This window comes from Erpetoichthys calabaricus, chromosome 17 (genome assembly GCF_900747795.2).
Source record: "Erpetoichthys calabaricus chromosome 17, fErpCal1.3, whole genome shotgun sequence".
NCBI classification, from domain to species: Eukaryota; Metazoa; Chordata; class Cladistia; order Polypteriformes; family Polypteridae; genus Erpetoichthys; species Erpetoichthys calabaricus.
In genome coordinates, this window is record NC_041410.2 from 4,046,348 (window position 1) to 4,069,439 (window position 23,092).

The 23,092-nt window shown below is 43.6% G+C and overlaps 1 protein-coding gene across 1 annotated transcript in view; it reads right to left on the reverse strand.

Moving 5' to 3' along the window:
* Positions 1-363: 363 nt before the first annotated feature.
* The window catches only part of LOC114667964 (free fatty acid receptor 3-like), a 48,737-nt gene continuing 26,008 nt past the window's right edge, over positions 364-23,092 (reverse strand). The window contains exon 2 of the mRNA XM_028823518.2: positions 364-2,087. Coding sequence (XP_028679351.1) covers positions 1,100-2,062 — 963 coding nt within the window. The 5' untranslated portion in view covers positions 2,063-2,087 and the 3' untranslated portion in view covers positions 364-1,099. The remainder of the gene's footprint in view (positions 2,088-23,092) is intronic.

The window sequence follows — 23,092 nt, forward strand, 5'->3', positions numbered from 1 at the left end:
CTCCGACGATGGTGAGGTTGGTGTTGAGCGAGACTTTGAGATCCTAAGTGATTAACTTCATCCTGAGTTGCCTCGTTTATTCCTTAAAGGCATATCTTGCAGGACAAACTGTCCTTCTTCATGGGATTGGTCGTCGAATATTTGACAAGCCATCCATCCATCCATTATCCAACCCGCTATTTCCTAACTACAGGGTCACGGGGGTCTGCTGGAGCCAATCCCAGCCAACACAGGGCACAAGGCAGGAAACAAACCCCGGGCAGGGTGCCAGCCCACCACAGATATTTGACAAGCATGACATCAAAAGCTATTCACCACACCTGACTTTCTCACCTAAGGTGGGCATGTGGAGGCCCGGTGCTGTAGTAAGTGACCCCCTGTTGGCGTTTCCACATGTTCTGCCAAGATGTCCATTATGGTTTAGTACAGGGGTGACTGGAAGAGGGAGGTATCCCAGCATACACAGCGGGCCAATATGAAACCTTAACGGCACTCATGCAGAACCCTTAAAGAAAGCAGAAGGTGTGGAGGTCTCAGCATAAAAGCATGTCGAGACACAGTGGAGAAGAAACAGCATGAAGGTCCAGTTAGATCTTTCTCATGTTAATTGTGGGCCCACCATAAGTCAAGGGTAGAGCACAAGACCCCAAACATACACACCGCGCAGCGTAAAGCCTCATGTCATCAAGTCAGAGTCCATTGAAGTCCTGCCATTGTGATTGCGTCCACTTTTCCATTTCCGACTCTCTGGAATCAACCGGACCTTCCCAAACACTCCACTTGCCGCTGTAAAGACCAGTAAAGCCATCTGGTTGAGTCCTTGGCAGCTCTGGAAATTCCGGGACTTGAATGCAGAAATCCACAAAGTGGTCATGTCCTCTCTCTGATGGGAATCCATCGCACCTTCAGGATTTTTGGGTTCCAATTTTCGGATAAGCTGAGTTGCCAAGAGGCACCTTTGGAATTAGCAGCCTGCGGGGCCACCGAAGGAGTTCTCCATCAGCCCACTGGCAGAGAAAGGCTGCTGTGTAATCTGGCGACCCTCGGGGAGCAGGGAAACCTCGGTCTGAGCCGAGACAACATGAAATGCAATCCGTGTTCAGCATCGGTCTTCCACGTTGGACTTCTGTTCGCTGGACCTGATTTCATTGGAGAGGTAAAAGATGGGTTTGTTGGTGCACTCTTTGATCTGCAGACCCCGCAGACAGCTCCTACAGGACTTCTGGACGGCCGTGGAGGAGAAGTAAAAGATAATGGGGTCAAGGCAGGCGTTGAAGGTGCTGAGGAGCAAAGCGTCGCCTCTCCACGTGGGACTGCTGCCTTGGGCATAGCCCACAAAATGGGAGACGTTGTACGGTGTGAAGCAGATGAGGAAGACGGCGAGCGTGGCCAGGACCAGCCCGACGCACCTCTGCTTCTTCTCCTTGCAAATGTGCGGAGAAGACAGGATGATTCTGGTAAAGCTGCAGTAGCAGAAAGAGGTGATGAGGGACGGGATGCAGAAGAGCATGAGGCCGAGCTCCAGGCGCACAGGCAGGAGGAACGTCAGTTGCTTCTGGCTAAAATTGTCATAGCAGACGGACTCGTTTTTCGCAATACTCCAGTCCCGATTCAGCTCCGTGACGTAGACCACGCTACAGTGGGCAAAAGCGCAAACCCACAGACAGAAACAGGCGACAAGCGCGTAGGAGCTCTTCCGATACATCTTGTACCACAGCGGGTAGGCCACTCCCAGGTAGCGGTCCACGCTTACCGCCGTTAAGAACAAGGTGCTGCTGTAGATGGTGCTAAAGTAGAAAAGGCCGCTCAGCGGACACAGGGAGCGCGGAAGGATCCAGATCATGTCGCCGGATGCCTCGATGGCCTTGACCGGAAGGAAAGTGAGAAAGGAGATGTCAGAGAGAGTCAGGTTGATCAAGAAGATCACACTGGGGGTGGCCTTGCGCCTCAGCTTCTTGTAGAAGGCGTACAGGGCGAGCAGGTTGGTCGGCCAGCCGGTCACTAAGGTGATGGTGTAGACTGTCAGGTAGAGAGGACTGCCCTTGTTTGGAGGTGCCGACATCGTCGCAGAAGGGGCATTTCAGCACCTGAGGAGAAAGGGAATCGGAGAGAGAGAGAGAGACGATTAGGAGGACAACAGCAGTGTCTGGACTGGAGCAGGGCACCACTGGACCCTGCAGACTGAGGTGGTCCTACTACGTTTGTGAACCCTTTCCAATGTTTAACAGATGGGATGAGGATCAAATGCTGGAGTTCAGTGTTTGCCTGAAGAAGGGGCCCGAGTTGCTTGCATACTTCAATCTTTTTAGTTAGCCAATAAAACGGGTCATTTTGCCTGACTTCTCATTCTATGCACCAATCATAAAGCTTCTCATTCAAGTCCAGAAGTGATATTTTGGACTCCTCTACGCCTTCTGCCTGATCCACGTGGTCTTTAGCAAATGTTGGACAGGCAGCAGAGGAGCAGCTTTCTCCTTGTAACCTGGCCATGCACACCATTGTTGGGTCGACTCCTGAACGATGACATATCATTAGATCTTTAGATCATTAGATGTTACCCTGGGGTTCTTTGAGACCTCATGGAATATTACAGGGCTTGGAGTGGTCTTTATTGATTGATGGTGCTGAATTTCTTCTATTTGTCCATGATGTGCCCAGTGCTGGACTGCTGGAGTCCAAATGCTTTATAAACGATTAGGTAAAACTCCTCCAGCCCAGTGAACATTCGGAGATCCTCAGAAATTTTGACCGAGGTGTCACACACTTGCACACATGTTTTGTTGAAGATCAGACTTTGGTAGTGAAGATCTGGACTGATGGACCTCCCACCCTCACTGATAGAAGATCAAATGAACTGATAACTGACCCTAACCCTAGAAGTTCACATGCTTTTTCACACACAAATGTGTACCATGGGATCATTTTCCTCAATACATAAATGAAGAAGAATGTTTTTGTGTCATTTGTCTAATTAGGTTCTCTTTAACTTTAGGACTTCTGTAAAAATCTCATCACATGTTAGATCTCACAGATAAATTGGTGCAAATCCTACAGGGTTCGCAAACTTTCTAGGACCACCAAGTTGGTGAAGAGCTACACAACTAAACCGTCTCTTACATTTTATTTTTTCAGCATATAACCTGTAGCCCCCCACCTCCAGACTGAAGGACACACTGGCGTCCAATCCAATGCTCAGTTCTCTCAGCTCCGCTAGCAGTGAAGAGGAATGGATACGACTACAGCAGTTAAGACAGAGAAGCTATGGCACAAGACCCTACAAGTGATGTGCACATTGCTACAGAATTGCTGAGGCCGGAGCCAATCCATGCAGCATCAGGTACAAGGCAGGAACTAAACCTGGATGGGGTGTCACTTAGAATCACCATTTAAGCTGACAAGGACATCCTTGGACGTGTGGGAGAAAAATGGGAGAACCTGAGAAACATCCCTCAGGTATAACGAGAGAACATGCAGAGTCCACACAGACAACGAGGAGGCACAGGATTTGAACCCACAAATCGGACGTGGGAGAACCCGGTGAAAAACTCACACAGACACACGGGGAGAATGTGCAAGGGCGACGTGGGCAATGACGGGGGCGTGAGATTTGTATGCACACTGCTGAATCCACGAGGCTCCACCGTGCAGCGCCCCGTTTTTAATGTTTGATGCAACTTCAGTTTCGCCTCATTCTGTTCTGCAAGACAAGCCCAGAAATGAAAAATAAATCAAATGAAGTTTGGTTTACACAGCAGAGTAAATCCATAGTGCCTGAAAGTTCATTCACCCGAGATTCCACGAAAAATGTGTTTAACGTCTCCGTTTTCAAGAATGCGCTGTCATCTGCATGTTATGAATAACACATTTTATGTGGTGGTCAGTTTTGAAAACAGAAATGAGGATAGTAACGAGACAAAGACGTCCCCGTGGCTGACTCCTCATCTTCCATAGCTTCGATCCACCTTTCGGTTATTAACTGGGCTAGTTGTCATTTGCCTCATCATTGACGGCATGGCCAGTGTTTATTTTAGAAAGGGAAACGGGAGATTTATATTCCCAGCTAGGCTTCCACTTCCAGTATCACACACCACGGCTGGCACTCTTTGTCCCAGGCTACACTGAGCTGTCCCCATCGCAGCTGCCTTTCACAAACTGTCACCTACATTTCACTATGTGGCAGCAGATGCCGGCCTGAGGACGATGGCCACCGTTGTAGTGACGTTTGCTATTACCTGACTGACTGATAATAACACACAGGAGCGGCCATCACGTCAGCCTCAAGATGACTGCACTCCTTGTTTTCGGTGGGTGGAGCCCTAAGAGGCGGGGCCACAATGACATCACCGGGTGACCGCCCTCCTCCTTCAGTGTTATTTTTCAATGTCATTAGCATTTGCTTTTCTTTTCATGTTCTCTTTATTGTGGATGGTTTGATTCAGATTCCGGCCTTTGATTTCTGTGCTTCTTTTATATAAATAAACTCTGCACTTTTAACAAGCCAGAGGTTCACAGATACCTTCTCCCTTTTAAGGCATTTTAGGAGTTTTATTACATTTTGTACTTTTAAAGCCAGCTGCCCATTTTTTGGGAACTGTAGGCCGAAGCCTCTAGGTCAGGGTTGGCCAGCGCCTGCAGGTTTTCATTCTAACCATCTTCTTAATTAGGAAGCTGTTTCTGCTGCTGATTCGCTTGTTTTGCTTTTGTTTTTAATTGGCGTGACTTTAAGGAATAAACGGGGCAACTCAGGATGAAGTTGATCACTTAGAATCTCGAAGTCTCGCTCAACACCAACCTCACCATCGGAGGAGAAGACGAGAGGAAAATACACTGCTCTGTGTGTGCCATGACGGTGCCCTTCCCTGTTGGCCCAAACCCCTAAGGTCTGCGGCCTTCTCCTTGTGGAGTATGTGGTGAAGAAGGAGTCACCTTCTGGTGGGCCCTGCATGATCACATTTAATGTCACTGGAGCTGGACGTGCTGTCCTTCTAGCAGAGCTCTTGAGGATAAGAGGGGCCGCCTCCCTCCTATCAGGGAGCTGGAGTCGGGAGCAGGAGCAGGACAGGTGGCCCAGGGACGAGGAGAGAGAAGGCCCAGGAGAAGGGTGACTGGGGCTCGACTGGGGACTGTTGTGTGTGAGTAAAATAAAGACATTTTTGTATAAAGATGTGGTCTCTGACTGGTGGTTTCCGGGCAAATATCACAAGGGTCACGGGGGTCTGCTGGAGCCAATCCCAGCCAACACAGGGTGCACACACACACACACACCAAGCACAACTTAGGATCACCAATCCACCTAACCTGCATGTCTTTGGACTGTGGGAGGAAACCCACGCAGACACGGGGAGAACATGCAAACTCCACGCAGCGAGGACCCGGGAAGCGAACCCACCTTACTGCGAGGCAGCAGCGCTACCCACTGTGCCACCCACATTACATTATCGCCTCGTCATAAACAATGTTATCAATTACTTTATCCTCTAACTTTCATTCTATAAACGCTGCTTTTTTGCATTTCTGTTCACATATTGTTAGCGATGTCTTTCTCTTTCTCGTTTATTGGACGATTCTTTGTTCTTCATTTTTATTATAGGCAGCTCTTTTTTTGTTCATAACATTCATTATCAGCTCTTGCCTCAGTTTTTCTATACACAGATGTAAAATTCGACGTTCTTGAACAGATCATCTGCATTTCTGCCTCACCATTATAGCCGACTGTGTTGAACGGCGAGTTAGCAGCACTGAGGGTGTCACGGGGTGGGATGGAGAGAGAATGTGCACAGTGGGAGTTGTGATTGGCCGAGCGGTGTGGAGGGGTGTGGCCAAGGCTGAATATCACGGACATGATGGAAAACTTGGTGGTGGCTCTGAGGCTCGGGATTTGCACTGGTAATTGGAAGGTTGCCGGTTCGAATCCTGTAAACACCAAAAGTGACTCTACTTCACTGGGCCCTTCAGTGAGGCCCTTAACCTGCAATTGCTCCATCCTGGGAATGACGTTTAATTTGCACCCAGCCCTGCATGTAGGGAAAAAAACCTGGGGGTTGGTGGCAGAATTGGCACTCCAGCCACCATAAAAAAAACCTCACACTGGTTCCATTCCATCTGAACTGGTGTGGTGCTGAGGTGTCACCTGCCACATGGCTGCACTCGGGTTCTAATCTTGGGATCCTGAGTTGGTTCATCATGTGGTCGGTGTGGCTCCTGAGTGCTCCTAACCTCCTCCTATCTATTATATATTGTGAATTTGCCCTTGGGATTAATAAAGTATCTATCTATCTATCTATCTATCTATCTATCTATCTATCTATCTATCTATCTATCTATTTTATCGTGCCTTTCATGCCTATCTATCTATCTATATAGTGCCTTTCACATCTATCTGTCTATTGATCTATCTTATACTGTATATAGTGCCTTTTCTATCAATCTTATAGTGCCTTTGTCATGGCGAAAAAATCGTCATCACAAGGCTTTTTACCTGAAATAAAGGCTACTAGGAGTCTCAGGATAGGCAAACAGAGTTTACAGTTTTATTGCAATAAAATAAGCATAAAAATAACAAGGACTCAACCCAATACAGTCAAATTGAGCTGAGCCCCAAACAGTTTCAAATCCAAAACTTATATATCATTTTCTTATCACTTTGTCCTTGCTCAATTAGCTCATTCTGCACCTGGCTTTACTGTCCATTATTTCTCTCTTGGTTTCGGTTTTGCTTATTTTTGATTGGTCTACGGCTGGGCAGATGGCTTCCTCTTACCATCTTTGGGCTTTTCTTATGTCATTTCCTATCTTCTCCGACCTCGCTCAGATTAGCTCATTAGCTCATTTTCTCTGACTCCCTTCTACTCCTGTCCGGCCGATACCTTGAGTTCCCATGGGAACCGTTATTATCTCCTCACTTTCCTGCAGCTGCCCCCCCCCCCCCCCCCAAGGCCCCCCTCCCCGGTATTTCAGTCTGTTGTTCACTTCTAGTTTGTTTGTTTTTTTTTTCTTATTTCTTTAACTAGCCAAGGCCTTAATTCCATATATGGGTTTCCTCTCATCATTTCCTTTTCTAAGCCTTCCAAACTTTTTTTATAATGGTGGCCTGAAGCTTAAGCTTTAATTCAAATTGAAGTATGGCACGTGCCTTTATTTAATCATTTGCTTGGCATGTTTGATTTGCATTTAATTTCTGTACTTAGGTTAAATGCTAGTATTACTAATTTTCTAAACTTATTTATGTTAGAACATATTTTGTCATTCTCCTTGCATTACATCACCTGACCTTGGCAGCAATGCCTTCCTGCCATCTTTGCCGATTCAATATTTCAGCTGGCTTCGTACGTGCCTCTCAGAGCCATCTTTTCTCTGTGGTATCGTTCTTTTAACTTCCTATCCTTGGACACAGGTGTTCTCAATCTTCTTATCTTGTTCTTTCTTTATCTGTTCTTTCCCACACTAGCAATTTTGCTGTAAGCTTAAAAAATAATGCAAAATAACAGATTTTTTAGTTTTTGCTATTTGCTTGACCTATCTTATTTTCTTAACATTCTAATTTATGCTTAATCTACTGTTTTAGAAGCTTTTAATTACTTTTTATGGCTCTTTATGTTAATTTGCTATTTTTATCCTCTTTAATAAAACCCCTGTGTGCGTCCAGTGTCCGTGTGTGTGTCTTCTGGCGAACTGCACATGCGCGGGGCACGGTGTGATGGTTCAAAGGCCGTCTGACGCGTCAGACAAGACAGAGGGGGCGGGACCTATAAAATATCGCACGGCAGATCCAATCGGATTTCAGTAAATGAGGCAAGACCTAAAACATAAAACACGAAAAATCCAATCGGGTACTGAGACGTGGAGACCAGCTTCCCCATTGTCGTGCAAGTGTTCACTCTGAGGATGTCAGATTTGCGATTACACTTTACCAGGCCAAGCTTCTTAAAGTGTCAGTTGTTGAAGGGGTTTTCCTAAATATACGAATTTTCATGATATTACAATACGATGACTTTTAAAAGTAGATTTATTTTCGTGCACATTACATCAGTTGCTTGGGAGAATCTGCTGATTGCCCACCATTGTGACAGAAAATTAAACGCATATTACGGACAGCAAAGCCAGTATTACTGTCGGAGAAAATTACAGGCATTTTATAGGTGCCTTGCTATTTAATATAGGCTCTTCCTACTAATGCTTATGGAGTACTGTTCTAGCGCCTGTTATTGTAACGGGCTTAATGTCTTGTGCTAATATAAAAAATTTTCCTTCTACACCTTTCACTATCCATCTCTCTGTCTATCCATCTTACAAATAAAGATGGTTCATAGACTCACTGGTAAGGAAATGCGACTTCTCTGCTCCAGCAGACATATTTTGTGCCCTAACCCGGTCATTATTCTAAATGAGCGCATTAGGGTGTCAGTCCTTTTAAAAAGACCCATAAACCACATCAGGGTCTTCCCTAGCCTGCCCAGAAACAGGCTACACCCCAGGTAGCCTGACCCCAAACTCTACTGGCAGGCTTTATCCTGTCCAGGCCCTCAAAATGGGGAGAAGTTGTTTTTTAAAAGTTCAAAAAAGCCTTAGAGACCTCTGGGTTGACGGAAAAGTCCAATTACAAATGAAACGTTTATTTCAAAAGATCTAAAAAGAGCAAGATCTGTAAAACGGAGACAAATAAGGGCTTGCCTAAAAAGGCAAACAAATTTCTAATATGAAATCCAGAGCCAAGATAAGCAATTAATTCAGAAAACTAGACAAACAATAGACACTGTGAAAAGCACGCCAGATGACCATCAATGAACCACTGAAGCTCTGCTCCTCATCCTCACAATATATGGACTGAGGGAGGCCCTTCAGCCGTGAGAACAACTCACTGCACCCAGAGACTAAACAATCAGTACACAAGAAAATGGTTAACAAAAATACATAAGTATAATAAACACATGAAAAATCATACTTTAAACCAAACAAAGAGAAATAAACGTTAAGTCAGGGAACAGTGGAAGATGAGAGCCACTCCCTCTGCTCTCTCTGGGCCTTTGTGGGGTTTTCTCTGGGAATGCCACCCTTCTCTCTCATCTTAAAGACGGGCAGTTTTGGCTGATTGGCAATTTCTGAAAGGATAAGTTAGGAGGCTTATGGATGGGTGAACCGTCCAGAGTTTGTCCCTCCCTGCCTTGTGCCCTGTTTTTAGTTCTCTGCCACAGTAACGGCTGGATTCTTACAATGGATGTGCGTTTGAACTGACATGGCAGAGGAGTACACAGTTTCAGTGTAGGAATTTCCTATCATGTCACTGGAACGCCTGAGTGACGTCGTTTTGCTTTATGACACGACTGCGCTTTCCTGTTAGGGCCTTCTGCTCTCCTGCCTCAATATTTAATAATGAAGAATGGAAGTCCACTTTCTGTTAGACAAGCTCAGAAGACAGAGTGCTCCTCAGTCGATTCCAGACCTTTCTGTTTATCTTTATTAAAGTCAACATCAAGGGGGCCAGTTTAAAAATACTTCTCTGACTACTCTGTACTGTCAGATTCAAACGTGTGGCTCAAAGGCTGGGACAATGTGTAACATTCAGTAAACGCCCCGGAGGCAAGATGATCAGTGAAATGCAGATCTGCTTTGTAATGGGCTGCACAAAACAATTGACAGGGTTCACAGCTGGACGTTTATTAGGAGGGTGGCATGGTGGCACAGTGGACAGCCCTGTTGGCTCCTGTGGTCAGGATGGACTTTTAATAGGCAGAGAGACATCATGTGCTTCCTTTCAGCTAGATCAAGTGGAATTGCAGCCTGCAATACCTATGAGGTCAGTCACGTAATGACCACAACACCAGTCACGAAATGCTCGTCGAACGCCTGGTTACACTGTGGTTAAGATTAGGCTTGTGAGAGGGCGCTCTGTGATGTCGTGAGCGTTACGTGACCCGAGAGGGTTATCTGATTCACAGGGTGGGTGTCCCATGATGTTGTGAGCGTTACGTGACCTGTGCCATACTTATTGCAGGCTGCAGTTGGACCCATCTGAGCTGAAGAGGTGCTGCACTGAGGCCCCCTACTTGACCATAAACCACAAGGTTAGCAGTGTAAGTCCCCAGCAGTAATTGTGTTACACCCTCAGGGAGGATCTTTAATGTGCTGCAAGTCACGATCCAGGGCTCTGAAGCAGGTGCACTGGACAGTAAAGGGCCACTGGAGTAGTAAAAGGCCGCAGGTTCAATTCCCAGTACTGAATCCGTTTTATAACTTATGACCATATCATTTCACCTTCAGGTTAGACAAATGTGATGAGGCTTACTAAATCCTGTAACATGGGATGGCATTCAGTATGAAAAGGGACTCCATACAAAAGGCTACAGGTTCAATCTCCGGTACTGAATTAGTTTTATCATTTTGAGCAGATCATTTCATCCTCCAGTTAGCTTTTTTCACAGGGGATGGCATTCACCATGGAAAGGCACTATATAAATAAAAAGGATGCCAATTCCATTTTCCAACACTGATCACATTATTTCAGTATTCAATGCTCCATTTATGCAAATGTGCTTTTTTTACAAAAAAAAATGTAATGTGAGATTGTATGAGGTTTGAGAAGGATTATCTCTCTATTATAATAAAAAATCCTGGGACGAGATGTGACTTTCTCAGAGAGACACTTTCACGTCCCACGAGACGAGACTTTGTGCCAAGAGATTTAACCACGTCCAGGGCCGAAAATAAAAGACAAAGAGTAGATGACAAAGTAGAACGTTGTAAAGAATTCAAAAATGGCGCGATACACGTGCCGAGCAGGTTAGAGATAATGGAAGTACGAAAATTCAAAAGTCTCAAAAAAATGATAGTAAAGATCACATGAACGCAAACAAACTGAAATTATTACTCTGTGAAATAACAGAACAGCGAAAAGAGATCGAATATATCCTTTAAACTTTAAGTCAGAGACTTGTAGATCGTCTAATTCATGTTGCCATCAGGGAAAAGTAGTGTTTGTTCAAATGAAGAGGCGTATCCGCGAGAATTAAAAGATTTGTTGTTTGGTGAAAGTGAAATCCTATGAGAAAAAAGTTCAAGCCCCACGAAACAAGTGCTTATCCAAAAGAGATTTGGAAAAAGTCCTGCCAACATAACCACGCACACGGTTCAATCATCTCTCATTTGTGTGAATGCTATTGTCAGACACATTTCGTGTAGAGAGAAAGAAACAAAATTCACGGACGGGCAGTTATACGTTGTGTTATCATGATGAAAGTCCAAACACGGGATCAAAATTCAATGCGATAGTGACAAAAAGTTAATTCCAAAAATTGTTTTTACTAAAGTTTTACAGTAAAAGTGTAAGTTTAAAAAGTATTTGCATGTTAATTTCAAAGCCAAACAGAACGAAAACATATAATGCAACAAATACCTCTAATGCAACATGAAAATTAATTTTCTTTCAATTTATTACGTTTTACTATTTTTTACTCTGGTTAATTACTCGCTGTAATGTAAAATAGTTAGCTCTATTATGCAAATGTAACAATTCCCATGAAAATAACAATCTGTTTAAATTGTACATCTGCGTCCCCATACGCGAGCGGCAGAGCCACAAAGAGGCTAGCGTGTAGTGCCCACCCGGGTGTTGGCGAGCGAAGTGAGCAGGGGGCAGAGCCCCCTAGTATATACAGTAGGGGTGTCGAACTCCAGGCCTGGTGGGCCGCAGTGGCTGCAGGTTTTCATTCTAACCCTTTTCCTAATCAGTGAGCAGTTTTCACTGCTAATTAAATTCTTTATCCCATCATTTTAATAGCCCTGTTTTTAAGGATTCAGCCCTCTGAGTTGATTCTTTTCTTCATTAAATGACAGCCAAACAGAAATTAGACCTGAGACGAGCCAACAGATGACCAGCTAAATTGAGGCTTCAAACTCTTACCAATGTCACTCCAATTACTTTCTTAATGAGAAGCTGATTCTTGTTGTTAATTAGATAGATAGATAGATAGATAGATAGATAGATAGATAGATAGATAGATAGATAGATAGATAGATAGATAGATAGATACTTTATTAATCCCAAGGGGAAATTCACATACTTCAGCAGCAGCATACTGATAAAGAAAAATATTAAATTAAAGAGTGATAACAATGCAGGTATACAGACAGACAATAACTTTGAATAATGTTAATGTTTACCCCCCGTTAATTATAATTATATAATTAAATATAATTAAGCCCGTTATTTAATTCCATGGCTTGTTGCTGCTCTCATTCTGCCACAGCAGACATTTCCAAAACTGTTGATTTTTCTGTTTTTTCTAAGAACATCATGAAAATGTTTTGGTGACCTGAGAGATCAACCTTACTGAGACCTTCACCATTCTTTACTTTCAGATACTGTGTGATGGGCACAGGTGAGTTGGTCCCATGGCGGCTTGTTTTGTGTCTCACTATTGTTTGGCTGCTAAATAAGGAAAAAGAAACAACAAAGAGGCCTGAGTCAAGTTAATTAAAATTAAGGCAAAAGAAGTTAATTAGCAGCAAGAACCGGTGACTAATTAAGAAGATGGTTAGAATGAAAACCTGCAGCCACTGCGGCCCTCCAGGACTGGAGTTTGACACGCGTGATATACAGTATATATCTCCATCCATTATCCTACCCGCTATATCCTAACTGCAGGGTCACGGAGGTCTGCTGGAGCCAACACAGGGCGCAAGGCAGGAAACAAACCCCAGGCAGGGCGCCAACCCACCGCAGGGCACACACACACACACACACACACACCAAGCACACACTAGGGACAATTTAGAATCACCAATGCACCTAACCTTCATGACCTTGGACTGTGGCAGGAAACCCACGCAGACACAAGGAGAACATGCAAACTCCACGCAGGAAGGACCAGGGAAGCGGACCCGGGTCAGTATATACTGTATATATAATATATATATATAAAATGTGAGATGGCATTTGATAAGGACCATATATATAAAAAACAAAAAGACTGCCAATTCAATCCCCAGCATGGAATCAGCTTTGCCATTTTGAGCATGGCATTTTACCAGTCAGTTGTTCAATTGTGAAAAAGCTTTCTGTAACATAGGATGGCATTCACTATGAAAAGGGACTATTTTAAAAAGAACAGGCCGACAGTTCAATTCCCAGCACTGAGCCATTTTTATTACATAAATTATATTATTTCACCTGCCGATGCTCCATTTATATGAATGTGAAAACATGTCTGTAACATAGGATGGAATTTGCTATGGAATGGAGCTACATAAAAACAAAAGACCACCAGTTCAATCCCCAGCATTAATTCAATGTCACTTTGAGCACATCATGTCACCAGTGTGACAGATAGGGGGCACTGTTGTCCCCTTGAACCCTCAGATCAGACACCAGATAAAAGTCCAATAATTAAATTTATACGGACAATAATGTGCACCAAGCACCCTCCACTCCACTATACTCATAAATATAGACAAATACAATAACCAATAAACAATCCTCCACTCCCAGATGCATTGTCGCCCTTCCTCCCAAAAACCGCTCAATCTGCTGGGGTTTCCCATCGTCCTTTTAAAGTCCTTGACCCGGAAGTGTTTCTGATCCCTCAGCCCATGTGATTATCCAGCACTTCAGGTGAAAACTCTTCTTCTTTATCCCGGATGTACTGTACTTTCTTCTGTCGCTGTGATTAGGACGTACTTCCAGGTTATAGTGCACATAAAAATCCTTATGCCTCCCTGCAGTGTCCTCTGGCGGCTCTCATGGTATCCAGCAGGGCTGTGAAGGAAAACTCCAATGTCCATGATTCCCTGCTGGCATTCGGGACACCACCATGCTGCAGGGTGGGCTCCATCTGGTGGCTGGCATGAATGGCTGGCCATACCCCACACCAGTCAGTTGCTCAACGTGGGATGGCATTCACTATGAAGTGGTGCAGTATTAAAAAGAGCAGGCTGACAGTTCAATCCGCAGCACTGAACCAACTCTATCACTTACAACATGGATTAACTAGTAAGTAAAATAAGCCTGTGCTTAGGGCATCAAGGGAGGGGTGGGGTGTTGTAGGGGGCACATTGCCAGCGATATCCTGGACCATAAGGTGCAAAACTGGCAATGGTGCAGCGGAGCCAGGTTCCACAAAAAGGGGCTCCCACATTAAATGAAAACATTACATACATATATACTGTACAATCAAGGAACTACAAGGTTGGGGGCATCCACTGACACAGTGCATTGCTGCACCCACCGCACAACAAACCACCTCAGCATCTCAAATTAGGACCCGAGTGCAGTTGTGCAATGGTTGACACCTCAGCACCACACGAATTCAAATGGAATGGAACAGTGTGAGGTTTTTTTTACAGTGGCTGCAGTGCCAATCCTACCACCAACCCTGAGTTTTAATAATAATAATACAATAGTAATAATAGAGGTTAACGATATATACTGTACTGTATATTAATCTTGGGAATAGAACAAAATTATAACCTGGTATCTGCCACACGGTCCACTGAGGCTCATGTGATCGCTCGTCTTTGTCATGTCGGTGGTCCCATTCAGTCATCCACCGAGAGTGAGTGCAGTTCATATATATGGGGGCACCAAAATCTTTCAAGTGCTTAGGGCCCCTAAAGATGTTAATCTGGCCCTGCAAATGTGAAAGAAGTTTTACTGTGTGTGTAAGGAGGGACACGCCTGATTGTGTGAGTAGCCCCAGTGCTGGGCTTGCAGTAGCCCGCCTTGAGCCTGGTGCTGTCAGAATTGGCACCACCTCCCTGCCTGCCCCCAGGCAGCACCCTGAATTGGACTGGCCAGGTTTGTGAATGGGATGACAAACGTTATTGCACACTATGCTATATTTCCTAAGATGGACTGATGCTTTGGCCACTGGTGGTCCATTACGTCCTGCACCATTCATACCCTCAGACTTTCTCCAGAGATGAGTTGATGTCTTGTTCTGCTTATACGCTGCTAATGTAAAGGATAACAAATAAAACAATCCCTCCATCCTTTAACCTGATAAATCATTCAAAGTCTGTTCCAGCAGCCCTGGACCTCGGAACAGGTGGGCAGCTCGTCACAGGGCACAGCTAACCTTACCTGCACTTCCTTGTGATATGGAAGGAACATTCTCGCAGAAATGGAAGATCGTGCAGAGTCGGCTTTGGTACTTGAAGACACGTTCATTGCGCAGAGCCGAACACATAGTCCTGTTCGAGGACTACAGAAGTAATAAGAGTATTTCTTATATTATTGATTCTTTTATATTCCGCCCGCCAGTCACTTCTTAATGCAAGACTTCATGCAGTGTAACCGCGTCGAAGGCGGCAAAAAAAAAACCCAGAAAGCGAATCTCGCGAGACCTTGGAAGTCGCGTCATTTCCCATGAGAAGTTTAAAAAAGCGCCCGCGCACCTTCGAGAAGGAACTCGCAGCGCCGGTGTTGGAGGTCGCATTTGGAAAATGATAAACGAGGACGTGAAGTGCTAAGAATGCAACACTTTTGTGAAATGTAAATCATAAGACGCAACAAGTGGCCGGAGAATCCATTCTGAGGAGTCTTTGGCACTCGGCAGACGTTACGAAGCCTTCTTTCCGTCATCTATCAAATCCATGCTTGGCTGTGAAATGTTTTGTCTCCGATTCAAGGCAAGTTTGGCTGTATCAGTTTCTCAAACATTTTAAGATAACTGTGTCACGTTAATGAAGAATTATAAAAGTTGCATTTCTGTTTGCGTCGGTCTCGCTGAAGCGGTGTAATGAATATAAAAAATATGGAATTCGTCTCGGCAAGAATGGAAATTCCAAAGAAAACGAGGCTGTGGCGTGGCGAGCTCGTTTGGAGCAGCGGGGCAGGCAACGACACAAAGTCCTGGTTTCAAACCTCGGACTACAGTCGTGGCTGAAGGTTTTGAGAATGACCGCAGTGTTGGTTTTCACAGTTTGCTGCTTCAGTGTTTTTAGGTCTTTCTGTCAGATGTTTCTGTGGTACACTGAAGTAGAATTACAAGCAGTTCAGAAGTTTCAAAGGCTTTTATTAACAACTAGTCATTTAGCCCGTTACAATAACGGGCGCTAGAACAGTAGTGCATAAACATTAGTAGGCACAGTCTATTAAATGGCAAGGGACTTTGACCTCATTCTGTCTGTTGGTCGTATTTTTCTTTCTTTCAGCCTTTCTTTTGTTGATGTTTACTTGCTGAGCTGACCGTTCTTCGTGGGCTGCCGCCGTGTATTGTGTGTCTTTAATTTTCTGTGACAGTAATACTGTCTTGTACGGCTCTATTCAATAAGGGCGCGCACAAAAGGGCGATCTCAATTGAGCGCGGCGAATAAGGTGTTCGTAGATAATTTAGTTCAAATGGCTCTGGAATATGTGAAGAGCAACAAAGGTGCAGATCTTTATTTACGCGCGCCTTTATTCGCTGCGCCCAATTGAGGTCGCCCTTTTGAGGGTCGCCTTTTTGTGCGCGCCCTTATTGAAGGATACCGTCTTGTACGTCCGTAATACCTTTAATTTTCTCTGGCGGTAATACAGGCGTGCGCGTCGGTAATATGCCTTTAATCTCCTCTGACAGTAATACTGGCTTGTATGTGGCTGTAATATGCGTTACTGTATTGTGTACCTTTAATTTCCTCTCACAGTAATACTGGTTTGTATTTCAGTAAAACGCCTCTAACTTTCTCTGACAGTAATATCGCGCATCACACCGTGCCCCGCGCATGCGCACTTCATCAGAAGACACCCACACATGGACACCTGGACGCACATAGGGATTTTATATATGCTGTATATAGATGACATGAAGTTTATGCGCAGCGTCAGTATTTTCAGTGTTGGCCTTTCTTTCTTTTTCAAGACCTCTGCAATTCACCCTGACAGGCTGGCAATCAACTTCTGAGCCCAATCCTGACAGATGGCAGCTGCACATTCTTGCAGAATCAATGCTTGGAGTTTGTCAGAATTTGGGGTTTTGTGTTTATCCACCTGCCTCTTGACCACAAGTTCTCCATGGCATTAAAGGTCTGGGGAGTTTCCTGGCCACGGACCCAATAGTTTGATGATTTGTTTCCTAAGCCACTTAGTTGTCACTTTTGCCTTCTGGCCCAGTGCTCCATCATGTTGGTCACCAAACTGTTCTTCGATGGTTGGGAGAAGTTGCTCTTGGAAGATGTTTTGGTCCCATTCTCTATTCATGGCTCGGGACCGAGGGGGTGTTCTGACGATTTGTCCTACTTTGTCGAAGTATCCTACCGTAGTTTTATTTATGGAAATGTTAACATTTCTCAATTTATTCTATATGCATCATTTAATGCCCGAAAGAGACACAGCCTGATGCAAAGATTTCACAAGATGGTCATTAGTCGTGCATGGATATAATGGGCTGTATAAGATTAAAAGTCACACATGCAAAATATACAACTTATAAAATGTTGACAGTAAATACCTATGCAGTAAACTGTAATAAATGCATTAATGTAGTAAGGCTAAGAAAAGCATACATATTACTGAAATACAGTAACACCTCAAACTTCAACACTAGGTAGAAAAGTTGCGTAATTTTGGTCTGCGCATGCGTAGTATCAGTGAGTAGATCATTTCGATGGGTAGGATGTTTCGTTAGAACAGGGGCACCACCAGTGCAGAGCTTGGTCAGGAATGAATGGCAGCAGGCAGGTGTGAGCGCATCCGCAGTGAGGCATGATGGAGGATGGCCTGGTGTCGGGAAGGGCAGTAAAGAAGCCACTTCTCTCTAAGCAAAAATATCAGGGACAGACTAATATTCAACAGAAGGTACAGGCCTGCTGGTGGTAAAGTGATTTTCTCTGATGAATCCCCCTTCCAATTGTTTGGGGCATCCAGAAAAAAAGAAAAGGTGTGCGGCGCTACCATCAGTCCTGTGACATGCCAACAGTAAAGCATCGTGAGACCATTCATGTGTGAGGTTGCTTCTCAGCCAAGGCAGTGGGTTCACTCACAATTTTGCCTAAGAGCACAGCCCTGAATAAAGAATGGGAGCAAAACATCCTCCGAGGGCAACTTCTCCCAACCATCCAAGAACAGTTTGGTGACCAAGATGATGGAGCATTGGGCCAGAAGGCAAAAGTGACAACTAAGTGGCTTAGGAAACAAAACATCAAACTATTGGGTCCGTGGCCAGGAAACTCCCCAGACCTTTAATCCCATGGAGAACTTGTGGTCAAGAGGCGGGTGGACAAACAAAAACCCACCAATTCTGACAAACTCCAAGCATTGATTCTGCAAGAATGGGCAGCTGCCATCAATCAGGATTTGGCCCAGAAGTTGATTGCCAGCCTGTCAGGGTTAATTGCAGAGGTCTTGAAAAAGAAAGAAGGGCCAACACTGCAACTATTGACTCTTTGCATAAACTTAATGTAATTGTCAATAAAAGCCTTTGAAACTTCTGAACTGCTTGTAACTACTTTAGTATACCATAGAAACATCTGACAGAAAGATCTAAAAACACTGAAGCAGCAAACTTGAACAAAAAACACTGGGGTCATTCTCCAAACATTTGGCCACAACTGTAAAGACATGCGTGTTAACCGAAACAGAAACTCGTTGTTCTTGCAGACAAGCTGATTCTGATTCCTGCAAGTTATCAGGTACATTTTTTGACAAGTTTTTATTTATATAGCGCCTTACCCATACTTGGGTAATTTTATAATCTGTCAAAATCCATTTCAGTTCCAGTCTTTTATTTTTTATTCTAAATAAACTTACTATGCATCAAAACCACAAGTGTGTAATGCACTCCAGATACAGTAGATAGATAGCACAGTGCTAAAGTAATCTTTACAAATGTCATTTGATAACCCATTTATTCCAGACCAGGGACACCTTGCTGGAGCCTTTTCCAGCTAGCACAGGATCCAAGGCAGGAACAAACTCTGGACAGGGCGACAGACCATCATATACCAGACCGATCATCTATGGTGGAGGAGCGAAAGCTTTAGATTTGCAAAAATCTCTGGTTTTCGACAGTCTTGACTTTTTAGGGTCCCCTGATACCGAAAACATCTATCTTGATGATGTGTGTGTCACAGTTTCTTGAGGACAGTCTAGAGCTAAAACGGCTGAACGGGAAAATACCACACTCGAAACTTAAGCCTGTTATGAGATGACGACATTCTGATTAGTTTTTGAGCCAAATTGTGCAAGAGAAAGGAGCACTCTAGGGGGACCCACAAATACTGTAATTCTACAATTATTTATCAATTCTTCTCGTCAATTGCTATCATGATGATTATGGTCAGAGCGGTAAATAATTACTGAAATGTTATAGAATAGTTCAGGCAACTTGGTTCATGGGGTGCAAAGCCTACTGACGCTCATGTCTAAATTTTTAACATTCATTTATACGCTGTCTGGAAACGCTGGTGCTATACAAGTTGCTTGTCTCATAACCCACATGTCTGGCATTTAGTTTTATGTGCCTAGCATTTCAAATAATTGTATTTTGTTCCAAATATTTTTAACTAAACACTTCTATAAAATGCTCTTGTGCATGACAGAGAAGAGTGCACAAGTGGCATCAACCTTTTCAGCTAAAGACCTGCCTCCCTACTCTTTTGTTGGTGTGGAGTCCAGCCCAGTAATAGCTGGTTAAACGCGGTGCTTCACATGATACCTGAAGTAGGCAAAGAGATTTAAATCTTTCAAAAATGATACTGGGAAGTGGGCCTGAATCCTACCACCCTGCTTGGAGAAGATAAACCAAAAATAGGCACATTTCTACTAGAATGGTTGGCTTGGCTAAAATCCTTAAACTTCAAAAATTATTCTCTGAAGCTTTCTAAAATAATATACAAATGGGTGGCGGAGGGGAATTATCAACCCCTGGGTAGTACAGAGCAAGGCAACAAAAATCTTTATTCCCAAAAAAAAAAAAATGTATTCACACAATATAACAAAGAGGCCCAAAGAAGTTGCCTAAAAGACCACTCTGAGCCAAGTTCCAGTGTAAGATACAGAAATCATAAAGCAAAGGCACAGAAATATAAAAATCAAATATCCAGGTAATAAATAACACCAAACAGTAACAAAAGAACTCTCTAACCTCCAAGAACATACAGTGTACCACAGAGGAACTACAGTTCCCATGAGCTTTTTCAGAGGTGGGGCAGCCCTTGAACAGATTGACAGGTGCGCCCCCCCCCCCTTTTTTTGGTGAACCACCCACAAGATGCATGGATCAAGACCGAACCTACCATACACCAAAACTACATAGTAATCACAACTCGCAAAAACTATATTATCATGCAAAAAAACTAGCCACGCTACCTGTTGAAGACAGTTGATAAAATATTACTCTGTGTGTACCTTCAGCGCCTTTCTTCTGTAACCTCATGTGTCTGAACTTCTCACCTGTGCTCCATCTCTCTAGAGTATTCCCGTAAAGCCTGCTTCTTAGACTCCATCATTATTTTCAAGGCACCTTTCTCACCTCCTTGTCAGCTTATATACTTTTGTATGTGACTGACTCTCTGTGTGCTTCCTATGGCTTTACTCCTTCTCTTGTCTCACACTTCCTCTTTTGATTTTTGTCACCAAAGCCGGGCTGACCAGTCGTATCACTCTAAGTGGCTGGAGTCACACACACACACACCTTAGTGTTTTTATTGTGTAGTGGATAAGCATGAATAACAAACAAAATTATTTGAACAAACAAATAAAAAAATATTATTATGAAGGGTTTAAATTTTTAAAACTGGGTGGGGTTTTAGTCTACTGAGACCACCTCCTCCATGGTTGAACCACCTTAATCCAGTTTGGAACCTTGAGAACCAGAGACCATTCCAGCAAAAACAAACACAAACTACCCCGATGTCCGTCCATCACAGTTCAGTCACTCATTTAGAGTCATTTAGAAATGGAATTTAGACAGAAGTCTGTGGTGGGGACCCTAGCTTACATATGACAATATCAACACTGTGGAGCACGTTGTGAGGGAAGAGTGCAGTTAAGAGATTCAAAGTTAAAGTAAAGCGAGGTGGAAGTCGGCCTCCTATTAGTGCGTCTCTGAGATGCTTTAACAAGCAGAAGGTCATTTCACCAGTGCCGCTTCGCAAATTGTCAATGAAAAACTTGGAAGCACTGCAGCCGTGGCATAACAGCAAATTAATAAAGGCAGATACAGGTCTTCAGGTCAAAAGCTCGGTCTCTGTGGAATGCAATTCTTGGTCGTGTATGAGAGCGTTTGTCAATCTTATTTGTTTAAAAATATTTTATCCAAAATAATGTAAGCATGTAAGTGGATACCAGATGCTTTCAGACAATTTGAGATTTTTGTTCATGTACATTTTGATATTGTTTACTGTTGTTCAAGCTGGATCTACATTGAAGCACATTATATATGGAAATTTTCTCCACAAAAACATGAAATTTTAAAGGTTGTTTTTTGACTTTCACTACAAACAATACTTTGTAACTAACGGGTACAGAAATGATTGTTTTGAATGGAGTATGTAATTTTAAATTTGTTCCACTTCAATAAATTTAACTTGAGGTTTTGAGCACTGGTAAATTAAGAATGGTAATGGCACTGGGGTCTTCTCCCTTTCCTGCCAGATGTGTAGAGCTGTCAGCTGTTTTGGTCAAAATGTCTTGGCAGGCAGTGTAATCTGTTGGCTAAGAGACTGCACTTTAAAGCACAAAGATTCTGATTCTTCAGCTCTCGCTTACATTGTGACCCTTGGCATGTCACCTGCCTGTACTGAAGATTGAAAAGGTGTACAATAAGTAAAGAGCTGCACTGCATCTGTTACTGTAAAGCACCTTGGGATGGTGATTCACTACAGCAAGGTGTTCTAAAATAAAGGTTGTTTGGTTGTCTTAAAGAGCACTTGGATATTTTGAGCATTGTTCAGGCTCGGTTAATTCTTGATCTTGTGAAGGGTTTGAATTTAAAACTGGGTGGGGTTTTAGTCCACTGAGACCACCTCCTCCGTGGTTGAACCACCTTAATCCAGTTTGGGACCTTGAGAACCAGAGACCATTCCAGCAAAAACAAACACAAACTAACCCAATGTCCGTCCATCACCGTTCACTCACTCATAATGGGCCACTTTAGTGGTGCCAGTCAACGCAGTCCTCTTTGGAATGTGGGATGGAAACTGGAGAAAAGCCCAGATAAACACGAGAAGAATGAGTAAACTTCACTCTGACCGTGCTTGAGTTGGGATTTGCTCCCTGTCCTTCACTTTTTGGCACAGCAGGTTGCGCTGTAATATCTCTGCTTCAGTATCCTGGGATCAAAACCTTGTGTTTCCCCCTGTTTCTGTGTGCGTTTTTCTTCTGTTATTCCAGTTTACTTTTCTGTTGTCCAAAACTTGTAGGTTAGTTTCACTGGTGACTTTAAACTGGCCCAGTGTTATGTACAGTGTGTGTGTGTGATGGATTTGATCCCAGTCTAGGTTCCTGTGTTGCACATAATACTGTCCTGATAGGCCTGACCCTCCACCTAATTCCCCCAAGTCACCTTAAACTAGATTGAATAAGTTTGTAACGGTTGAATGAGTGGATTTTCCATTATTTCCATCACTTTGATTTTTTCCCACCATTCTGCTAATCCTCTATGTGCGTGTATTGAGGGTGGATGCAGGATTTGTGGTTTGACATGACATTGTGCACCTGCGCTTAGGTGTCTGCTCTACCATCTGATTTCAATTCCATTTTTTTGTATTTAATTTTTTATTTTTTCTCCTCCTGATTAACAAATTTATTTTTCAACCTTCACAGCACACCTGAGCAATAGCCAGAATTAAGGTGTCTTTTTAACTCTGTCACATGGTATCCAATGTTAGTGTGATGGTGGTTATAAAATTAGTGTGTGTGTGTGTGTGTACATTCACTGAGCAAATTTCTTAGAAACGCCTGTACCCCTGCTTAGCCATGCTAGTAAATAATCGGCCAATCATGTGGCAGCAGCACAATGTTTAAAATCATACAGGAGTACATCACGGGCTCCAGGTAATTTTTTCACTTCAAACACCAGAATTGTAAAAATGTGATCTGGGTAATTTTGACTGTGGCATGATTTTTGGTGGTAGACAGATTGGTTTATTTCTGTAACTGCTGATCTTTTAGGCTTTTCAT